Raw genomic sequence first — 10215 nt, 5'->3', positions numbered from 1 at the left:
AATTTTTGAAATTCCATATCATAGGTTGCAATCATGTCTCTTTGCTATCAAGATTTTTTTTAGTAAATTGAATGTTAACAGAAAAACAGTTGGTAAATGAACACGTTGTAGTTCTAACTACATGATGTTTGTGAGGACAAAAATATTTTTACCTGTTTTCTATGCTATAATATTTAAGACTAGTGATCTGAGTTCAAGGATACAAACAAAGGTGCTATTGATAAGAAGAAAGAGCTTACATAAAGACTAAGCTATACATATATGCTTTTTTATTGCTGAAATGGGATTGATGTGAAAGGATTGTTTAATAATATAATCTGCAACGCAAAAATGAATTTGAATCTCTTTCTCACGCCAAAGGAAAAAATAAATTACCAGTAGAGAGGCTTCAAGTCTTCAAGAAAACAGTAAAAAAAATTGTATTGAGATAATTTCAAAAACAAGATATTTGGAGCACAATATCTTAAGGAAAATAATGAAAAGTAAAACTATCCGAAAATTAAGAACCTGCGTGTATGCAAAAACAATATAAAGGCCTGGCAAAAACACCAAAGAAACCACCAGACACTTATTTAAGAAAGTAAAAGGATTGAAAACTGACAACGGTTAATATGCCGATTCTATAAAGAACTGATTCAATTAATAAGAAATGGATAAATAGCTGATAAGAAGCACCGGAGAAGAAAATTCCACGAAAGGAAATGTAAACAGTCCATAAATAGATGAGAAGAAAATTTGTCTTCATTAATAACAAAATAAATGTGAAGAAACAATTGACATGAAATGATTTCACACCCACTAAGTAGAATAAATGAAAATGTTCCTGTGATGGATACATCATTAGAAATCTCATGTGGTGTTTAGACTAATTAACCCACGTAAAAAAAACTCTTAGCAACGTTTCAAAGGAGAGGAGGCATTCATTGCTTCCCAAAATTTTACCACAAGTATAAAATTATTTCTATTTTCCACCAGCTGATTAGTATATTAGTATATTCAAAAGATTTATTTATAATAAAGTATTAGCTATTAAAGTTTCCATTAATATCAAAAGGGATATACCTATAAATTTACCATATGTAAGGAGGAAAACTACAGCATTGAAATAAATTAATTATGATTACACCCTGGAGAATTGTATAACTGTCAAAACACAATTAAGACAGATTTTTATTCACTCATATTTAACCCTTAACTTTAAAAATAGACAAAATTATATATTGAATAGAGAGACACACAGGAGTGATCACACAACAACCTTTCATCCTAATTGTCAGTTTTGGAGAGGAGATATTACAAAATACTTGTATTATAAAATATTAGAAGAGGACAAGGGAGACGTCAGACAGTGTAACATATGACAAAATAATAGTAATTTATGAATTATGAAGAGCTCATGAAGGAAGGGGAATAGGGAGTTAGGGGATAAAATGAGGAGCTGATATTAAGGGCTCAAGTAGAAGGCAAAGGTTTTGAGAATGGTGATGGCAACAAATGTACAAATGTGCTTGACACAATGGATATGTCTATGGATTGTGATAAGAATTGTACAAGCCACAATAAAATGATTTTTCAAAAACAGTAGCAATTTCACAGGTGTGTCTAATGTGCCCTGCAGACATAGCTTGGCTGCTACCCAAAAGCTTGGTTCCTCAGAAGCACCCACCCAGCCCTGTGGGACAGCTGGTGATTCGCTCCCATGGAGATGAAAGCACAGAGCACCTATGGAGAACATTCCACTCTATTACAACCTGTTGTGCTGAGCAAGAATTGACTTGACATCATCCAACAACACATCAATCATGGAGGGATGCAATATCAATCTAACATAACTGTGAAAAAAAAACTGTCTCACATTTGTAGAGTCTAAAGTCCAAATTTTTGTTGGTAATAGTACTAAGTTCCCCTGAAAACTCTGGTAAATGATCCCTTCTGGTATCTCCCAAATTCTTATATCTCTATGAATTGTTTGGCTTACACCTGCAATGTAACTAACATTATCTCTTCCGTTGTCTTCACATGATAGCCCTTCTGTGACTCCTGTCTCCAGATTGTCTCTTTAATAAGGGCACCAGTCCTACAGGCTTAGATCAGGCCCTAATCCAGTATAACCTCAGGTTAATTTAAATGGCAACAATTTCCAAGCAATCTCACAACCTCAGATACCAGGAGTTAAGATTTAAATCTATTTTGGGGGGAATCGTGTATCAAAAACTCACATAGACAGTTCGGATATGGTGCCATTGAGTCGATTCCGACTCATAGCCACACTCTGCCCCACAGACGTAAACATTGCATGATACTGTGCCAGTCAATACCTGAGCCTGTTGATGAACCATCTGTGTCTATCCATCTTATAGAGTTCCTTCCTCTTTGCTGTCCACCTCCATGTTCACTAAAATGATGTCCTTCTACAGGTACTGGATTCTCCTGGTAATATCTCCAAACTTCTAGTCTGGTATTAAAAGTTGCTTTTGAGACAACATCGTTCCATGGCAGTGAGTTTTTCTTTTCTTTTGTTTTTTTTTTTTTGGGGGGGGAGGGGGTGGGCAGAATTCCAGTAATGCCAATAAGACTGAACCAACAGAATAATTTCAGAAAAATGATAAATGCAGAATTAAGAATTGTGTTTATTACTGGGTAGGAATGAACTTTTTAAAATGTTAACTCGGTCATCGAACCAATTCTGGCTGATGGTGACCATCAGGACAGAGCCCTTGTGGGTTTCTGAGAACATAAATCTTTATGGGAGCAAAAAGCCTCATCTTTCTCCCAAGAAACACCTCTGAGGTTTGAGCTACTGACCTTGGTAGCACCCCAATTCGCCACCCCAAAAATACCTTGGCTCCTACTGGGAAAGGAGGAGGTAATAAAGGGGGGGGGACTCTCTTTTACATTCCAAGGTGACATCATCACTTTGTTTCACAACTCAACTCATTCGCACACATGTGAGTCTTGCATGCAATCTGTTGATAAGCAAAATAGTAAAGGCTACTACCTACTGACAGTGATTCTTTCATATTGTAGAAGAGCATTTCCAAAATTGGATCACACCATTTCTTGGGGGATGCTGGAACAATTCAATGGGTCTTCAAAAGCAGATAGCCATGCTTTATCTTGGATTAAGGTCTATAGAATGATACCTTTTAATTCCCAGGGGTGTGCTGGGTAATTTTTTTAAAGGGATGATGGATCAAATAAGTTTGGAAACCTATGTTCTAGGAGTCTAAAGTCATTCTCTCTTTTTCACGGATATTAAAGTCATGCTTCTCGGTAGGCATGGAAATTTAGGGAACAAATAGTATACTCTAGGGATTATAAAACTAGGGAAGAGACATGATAATTTAGAATGCTCATCCTTTGGTGTTTTCCAAGACATCAATGTCAGTAGGTTGTTGATCAAGTATGGAAACCAGCAGTATGAACACTCATCTCTCAAATATTTTATGGACACAGATGGAGATGGCGTTCAGTAGAAACTGTTTGGTGATCTTGTAGAGGAACGATCTTCCTGGTTTGTGCTGAACACGGCCCTCCCACCATCATCAGTGCTAATCAGACCATCAAGATCTCCAGACATTTCTTCACTTCTCCAACCATACCTGTGCTTTTTGATGCCCCCAAGTCACCGAGATGCCTTTGATTGATGACAGTACTTCTTCGTGGTTGTCCCTGTCTACCAGCTATCTTTTACTTCCATACTGCCTCCCCACGCCCTCTTGACTGCTTTCCATCCCCAGGGAGGAGGCTGTACATAGATTCTTGCAACCGGCTTCCCCCTTTGCACCCTACATTCCATCCACCCTCCTGGCATTGCCACTCTCACCACTGGTAATAAAGGGGTTCCATGTCCTGGATTCCATGTGTCTCTAGTTGCTATCTGTACCAATGTACATCCTCTGGTCTAGTCAGTTTTGGAAGGTAGAATTGTTCAGACCTTTGGACTTATTCCCTATTATCAACAGGCAAGAATAATGGATCAGGTTGAGCTAAAAACAGCACCTGACCATTTTGAGCGTAATCTTCTCACCATCTCTGCACTTCCACACATTCCTGTGTGAGACAACGGAAACTCCCTAGTGTCTTAGAGTTTGCGTCAACCCTGCCTCATTCAAAAATCCCAATTGAGAGGATGCAGAGACTGCACAAACCTAATTATCAAGCAAAGACCCTGAGAGTATATTAGAGGGTGGTTTCTTGGCTTGGCCTCACTCTGGCTCTCTTGCTTACTCTCTTGCCACTTATCTGAGTGTGGCTTTCTCTCTTATCTCACTCCAGCTTGCTCTTGCCCTTGGCTATTCTGATAACTGTTTCTCCAATATCCCTTCACTCTGCTTCTTTGCTCTCCCTCCCTTCCAGTATAAAAATTTTATTGGTCATATTTCGCAATAAAGCCTATTAACTGATACTCACATTCCATTCCCATCCCTTATTTATCAGATACCATCTTGGTAAAGTGAAGGGGCAGTGAAAAAGCAGTAGGCCCTCAATGAGTGGCTGCTACAATGGGATCGGACAGGCCTAGCCACAAGTGTGAGGCTGTTTCACGACTAGGCAGGGTTTCGTTCTGTTGCACACAGGACCCCTATGGCTCAGAACAGACCCAGTGGCCCCTAACAACAATAACATTTTGTTACTGACGTTTCAGCTAGATTCAGAAGAAGCACTAGAACACACTGGTATTCCCATGATGAATTCCTTCTGAGCATGGCTCTGAATGCAATCCTACCATTAGTACCAATGATTGAAAGAACAGAAAGCTCTCCATTTAATCCACTGATTATCATATAAGAGTTGTGTTGTCATTCCAACACACGGAAATGATTTCGATTGATGGCCTGGCTTCTTTTTGTTTACAGGAAAAGTGACCTCCTTATGGCTGCTTACTTCCTTTATCCACTGCCTGTTTTACACTCAACATTTGTTATGCAAAATAAAGCCTATCTCTACAGAGAACAACTGTTTCCCTCGCAAATACAATTTTAAAAGGCTTCCATGAGATCCACTAAAACTTTACTTATCCTATTTTACTCAACCATATATCTCTGTATTGATTCCACTAGAGGCGAAAAAGAAATATTTCAAAATAAGGTAACTAAGGAGAAAAGTAAAAATCTCCTGTACACTTCTATCAATATATCCCTAGAAGGAATAAGAGAAAATAATGTTTCAGAAATGGCTTTTTCATTTGGTTACATTACTAAGACAAATAAAAGCTGCTGATAGATCATATGAAAAAGATAAACCAAGAAAACTTCTGTGAAAAAATGAGAAAAATAAGTGTGCAAGGAATGACAATCCTAATATATAATGACAACATCTATAGCACAATGATTCCACTTAATTTTTTCATGTTCCAATAAAACTTTATTATTTTAGAAATAGTTTTATTGAGATATTAACATAATACAATTCAAAAGTGTAATCCTGTCAAGAAGAGTTGTGAAATTGTCACCAAAATCAACTTTAAAACTTTTTCATCAGTTTTTTACTCACTGTTGTTGACTCTCCATTTCCCCACCACTGTTTCCATGCTCCTAGCAAATTATTAATCCATTTACTATCCCTAATCGATTTGCCTATCCTGAATACCCTGTACAGAAAAACATACAAAATAAAGGTGAAAAATAAAAAAGGACTCAGTATCAATGACAAAATAAAACAGAAGAAAACACAATTATAAAAGAAGCAGAAAATATTTAAAGACCTGAACACAGGGAATCTAGGACAGATGAACTCCTCAGGACCAAAGGTGAGAGTGTCGATATCAGGAGTGACAAGGGGGTACCGAAGGGAACCGATCTTGGGGATCTACATATAACCTTCTCTCTAGGGGATGGCCAACAAGAAAGTGGGTGAAGGGAGATGCCGGCAGTGTAAGATAAGACAAAATAATAATTTATAAATTATTAAGGGTTCCTGAGGGAGTGGGGAGCAGGGAGGGAGGGGGGGGCGAAATGAAAATGAGCTGATTCCAGGAACCCAAGCCGAAGGTGAATTTTGAAAATGATGAAGACAACGTATGTATAGGGATACTTTACTCAACTGATGTATGTAAGGATTGTGACAAGAGTTATATGAGCCCCAATAAAATTATTGTTTTAAAAAGACTTGAAAAAATTTGAAATGGGCCAAATGGGAGATCAAATGATAAGGTGTTGCTTTTTAGGCTAACTAAAGATACTAAAACACACTTTACAATGATCTCTGTCTCAGTTTAAGGCTATTCCAACCCCTGAATTATAGTCCTTGGAGATTCACTGGAGGCTTAATGCACATAGAGACCCTGTGGAAAAAAATACAAACGGATTTTGGATTTCCACTATCATCCGTAGCGTTCTGCAAGAGGGGTGTTTAAAATTGGACATTTGATATCATTCCCTCCACTATGGTTGGATTTTACAATTTATTGCCCTTGTGAACAGACTGGCATGCTTCTGCTATATGAACATAGCTGACTCCTCACTTAGGTAGCTACTTATTGACAATTATAAATTAGGTGTTGTATTAAGTGCCTTCAGTGGTTGGAACAATTATTTATCCAATGGAAATTAAAATCTACATGATTAGGGTTCTTATAGTAAGTATTCCTGTCCCCTCAGAACAGAAATTAGATTAATAAAGGATATATGATGCTATTTTTGATGATGAGATGGGAGGAGGTGGCTTTTTAATGATAAGGTCTATTAATAATAGATCTAATATTAACAATAGGTTCATGGAAATATAATTAGGAGGATTTTTGCCTTTTAATAAATTAAGTTTATTGATATATTGTAGCATACAATTCAATGATGTAAATGTATTTAAAAGAGTTGTGCAATCATCACCATAAGCAATTCTAAAAAACAATCATTTTGGTGTGTCTAAACATCATGCCTGATTTAATGACTGATTTTTTGCAAACATTTGTCATGATGGGAACCACTGCCAGGTAAACATCTCAAAGTGAATGGTGGATTCCTTACCTCTTTATTATGGGGTTCTCACACTGTTTCAGCATGGGAGCCACTTATAAAATGATCAAACCAAAATGATCTACCATCTACGAAATAATCTACAAAAATGCAAAATATATATTTTATGTATTACATTTATTCATAATTGCATTGAAAATTCTTTATATGTACATTTTATGTTTATATATCTTGCATAAACGCATGAGTCCATATTGCACAACACAACACATTTATCTATGTACATTTTTTTTGTCATGACCTGAGGTGACTCTGATGACTTGCACTGAATGGAGTGAGCCAGGGATGCCTAGTCCGGACAGTAGCTGCTGACAGCCAGCCTCTAGCGCACTTCCACGTTATTATCAGTCATGGTGGAACGGTATTTTGACTTCATGATTTTTATGTGGAAAAAGGCTGACTCACATCAATAAGTAGAGGCGAAGAATGCAGTCAAGGAGATAGCACATTTTCTCATGTTAGGGTACTTTCCCTCGTTGAGTAAGTTCCAGAACTGTTCTTGCACTCTGGACGTCAGCTGAATTTTGGCTGGTAGTGTCAAAATCTCCCATTCCATATGAAAGTGATACATTTTTGTCTTCTTACTTGGTCCAACTCCCCCATTCATTTTAATACCTTTTCTTAAGTTGAAGAGAAAAGAAAAACAAGGTCTAAAAATTGGCGGTAACTTAGCTTGTCAGTTTTGCTGCACTTAGTGAAGTTGCTTGCACATGCGTTTGACACCTAAAAGTGCATCTGATTGACTGTGCTGTATATCAGTAAGGGATTGATAATGGGCTCACACCTATTTTTTAATGTCATGTGTCTACCCACACTACATTTGCGATCAACTAGTAAATCGCGATAGATTTATTGATAAATCTTCTTAATGAAAGCATTTATTAATTGAGCATATTTTATTAAATTCGGTGTTTATACTTCCTTGTTAGGACTCATGGATTTCTCACGGATAAGATTCAAGTGTTTCACAGTTATCAGAAACTAGTGAATTATCTAAGTTTGCAAGTTCCTAGCTCATGCAGTGTTATAGAAGTGACTTAGAGGTTGAGCCCTATTGGTGCTGTTAGGTAACCCTTGAACTGCTAACCACAAGGTCAGAGGTTGGATACTCCAGTAGCCCTGCATGAAAAAAATGAGGCTATCTGCTCTGGTAAAAACAGACAACCTCATACACCCTACATATGATCACCGAGTCCTAATTGATTTGATGACCCTGGTATTGGAGAGTCAGAGACCATTTTCCATTCTTGGCAAACACACTTCATGAAAGATGTTGCACTGACGCCGGATAGGATTCAGTGGAGATTTCATACCACGACAAACTAGGAAGAAAAGTCGTGGTTTGCTAACAAACAAAATCAACCAATAAATAGGTGACAGCTAATAATCCAAATTCGTTGTGCATGGAGTTGTCACAGATTGATGACCTAATAAGCAATCTATAAAACCAACAATAGACAGTAAAATGGAATCTGATGGATGCTGATGTTTCTTTACACACACACACACACGCAAACACACAGGCACAGGCACACACACACACACACACACACTCATTTACCAGGGACATGTATTATATCCCAGTAATTATACATTGAAATCTAAAAATTCAGCTCTATTGGATCTTAAGAGGTTTCCATGGCTTTATCCCGGGGAACGGGCTGGAGGTGGTCTCTAGCTATGCCCAGGCCTTTTCTACATTCTCTTTTATACCCTAAAAAACACTCTATCTGGCTTTTTAAAAATCTGAGAATATTCTCCCCAGATCAGCTGAAGAACCGTGCCTCAGTATAAGTTTGAGGATGCTGGTTAAAGAAAACAAACATAGAGAGTTGGGATAATTGGTCAAAGACCATGAAGTGCCCAAGAAGCATAGCCGGGTTTATAAACAACTTGAATGGACCTTCGCTGGTAGGTTATCTAGTTCTTTTAGGAGAATGTGGAGATGTAGGAACTAAGCATTCTGTCTCATAAGCATTCCTTTTCTTTGCTGCAATCAAAAACCCACACCCAAATTCAAAGCAGATAATAGAATCACTGAAAAGCAGTTATGCACCTGATAATTTTCTTCAAGGCCCCCTTCATGTCCCTATTTCTCAGGCTATAGATAAAGGGATTCATCATGGGAGTGATCATAGTGTACATCATTGAAACGACCGCAATCTTTCTGGATGAGTGTGTAAATGCAGCACTAATATAAGCTCCAAAAGCTGTCCCATAAAATAAGAAAACTACTGAGAGGTGAGACCCACAGGTAGAAAAAGCCTTATATTTTCCACCTGCTGACGGCATTCTCAAAATTGAGGAGACAATTTTTGTATAAGAGAAAATTATTCCAAAGAGAGGAGTGCCAGCTAATATGTTAGCTGCAAAGTATATACATATATTATTAATGAGGGTGTCAGAACAGGCCACCTTGATGACCTGAACAACCTCACAAAAGAAATAGGGGATTTCAGGGTCTGTGCAGAAAGATAAGCGCAATGCCATGAGACTGTGGAGCAAGGCGTCCACACTGCTAATGAGGAAAGAGAGGAGAACCAGCAGTCTACAGAGACGTGGGTTCATGATGACCGTGTACATCAGTGGGTGACAAATGGCCACATAGCGGTCATAGGCCATTGCTAGAAGGAGAAAATTTTCCAAAGCGGCAAAAACCAGGACAAAGCAGACCTGAGTGAGGCAGCCTGCGTAAGTGATGCTCTGGTTCTGTGCCTGGAGGTTCACCAGCATCTTTGGGATGGTGGTTGTGCTGAAGCAGATGTCAGTAAAGGAGAGATTGGCAAGGAAGAAGTACATGGGGGTGTGGAGGTGGGAGTCAGAGGTGACAGCTAACATGATGAGCAGGTTTCCCAGGACAGTGACCAGGTATATGGACAGAAACAGGCTAAAGAGAATGGGCTGCATTTCCGGATCTTCTGTCAGTGCCAGGAGACGGAATTCTGAAACACTTGTTTGGTTTCTGGATTTCATGTTGTTGATGTATCTGATGGAAAAAACATAGCTGTAAAACAGTGAAATATGTTACACCTACAGCAATAGTAGCAACAGCACAGAGAGAGCACATCTGAGGTAAAGGAAAGAGGAATTTCAGAGAAACACAGAGCAGCAGTCTTGGTTTGAAAAGGTCTGAAGCTGCTACAGCTGAATGTAAATGTTTATTTGACCAGCGATGAGTGGGGTTCGTGCTTTTTTACACCTCTCTAACTGCACTCTCTGTGCTGTTATGACCACTTAA

General features: G+C 38.3%; 1 protein-coding gene across 1 annotated transcript; it reads right to left on the bottom strand.

Annotated features, from left to right (window-relative positions):
• Window positions 1-9011: 9011 nt before the first annotated feature.
• LOC142431030 (olfactory receptor 7G2-like) lies at window positions 9012-9977 on the bottom strand. The gene has a single exon (XM_075536067.1). It carries the CDS (start codon window positions 9948-9950, stop codon window positions 9012-9014), a length of 939 nt encoding a protein of 312 aa, XP_075392182.1. The 5' UTR covers window positions 9951-9977.
• Between the last annotated feature and the right edge of the window lie 238 nt (window positions 9978-10215).

Source organism: Tenrec ecaudatus, chromosome 1 (assembly GCF_050624435.1).
Source record: "Tenrec ecaudatus isolate mTenEca1 chromosome 1, mTenEca1.hap1, whole genome shotgun sequence".
Lineage (NCBI taxonomy): Eukaryota > Metazoa > Chordata > Mammalia > Afrosoricida > Tenrecidae > Tenrec > Tenrec ecaudatus.
The sequence above is the reverse complement of the archived record's forward strand: the minus strand, read 5'-3'. Positions and strand labels throughout refer to the sequence as shown.

Bases quoted from the DNA above. Each gene is read 5' to 3' on its own strand.
- LOC142431030 (XM_075536067.1), bottom strand. From the start codon at position 9,950: ATGAAATCCAGAAACCAAACAAGTGTTTCAGAATTCCGTCTCCTGGCA.